The sequence below is a fragment of the Antrostomus carolinensis genome, unplaced genomic scaffold (genome assembly GCF_000700745.2).
Source record: "Antrostomus carolinensis isolate BGI_N321 unplaced genomic scaffold, ASM70074v2 scaffold28863, whole genome shotgun sequence".
Classification (NCBI taxonomy): domain Eukaryota; kingdom Metazoa; phylum Chordata; class Aves; order Caprimulgiformes; family Caprimulgidae; genus Antrostomus; species Antrostomus carolinensis.
In genome coordinates this window covers 422-1,149 of record NW_010306281.1, presented here as the reverse complement: position 1 = coordinate 1,149, position 728 = coordinate 422, and the positions used below count along the sequence as shown (strand labels likewise).

The window sequence follows — 728 nt, the reverse complement described above, 5'->3', positions numbered from 1 at the left end:
AAGGGATACCTGGGTGCAGGGGATGCTCATGGGCAGGGTTGTGTGTGGTCCATGTGCACCTAGGTGTCCATGTGCTCCCGTGTCCGAGCGTGGGGGTGCTGGCAGGGATGGGGGGGATGATGGAACCATCTCTCCTCACCATCTCTTGCCACCACAGGACGTGCTCCTGGCGACCTGTTAATCCGTAGCCTGTCAGAGGTCCACGTTGGCATCTACCAGTGCCGCGTCACCAACCGGGTGGGCTACTCCGTGTGCCAGATCAACATCAGCCTCAAGCCAAGTAGGTGCTGCTGTGTGTTTAGGGGGGAAGAGGGGCTGGTAGGGTGCTACCAGGGGGTGCCAAGGTGTCACTGGGGATGTGGGCAGCCGGCGGGGAGGCCGGCGGTGACAGGTTGTGCTCCCGTGGCAGGAGGAAGGCAAGCGGGCATCATCGTGGGCTCCATCCTGGGATCTCTCCTGCTCCTCAGCTTGCTCGGGCTCCTCATCTGGGCACTGATCTGTCGGTACCGTCAGAAGGAGTGTCAGCGAGCCTGCAGCGACTGCAGGTGAGGGGCACGGGGGTCAACGGGCACCGGTGGGTGCCACCGGGCACTGACAGGCACTGGTGGGCATCACTGGGTACCACTGGGAATGATGGGCAGTGCTGGGTGCCACCAGGGACTGATGGTCACTGTGGGTCACCTGTGGGTACCACTGGATGATGATGGGGATTGATGGGCACCTGTGGA

At 62.6% G+C, this 728-nt stretch overlaps 1 protein-coding gene across 1 annotated transcript in view; it reads left to right on the top strand.

Annotated features, from left to right (window-relative positions):
- The window catches only part of LOC104522716 (V-set and immunoglobulin domain-containing protein 8), a gene marked incomplete at both ends in the record, with an annotated part of 1,370 nt that extends 825 nt beyond the window's left edge, over window positions 1–545 (top strand). Inside the window, 2 exons of the mRNA XM_029084294.1 lie at window positions 158–284; window positions 417–545. Coding sequence (XP_028940127.1) covers window positions 158–284; window positions 417–545 — 256 coding nt within the window. The remainder of the gene's footprint in view (window positions 1–157; window positions 285–416) is intronic.
- Between the last annotated feature and the right edge of the window lie 183 nt (window positions 546–728).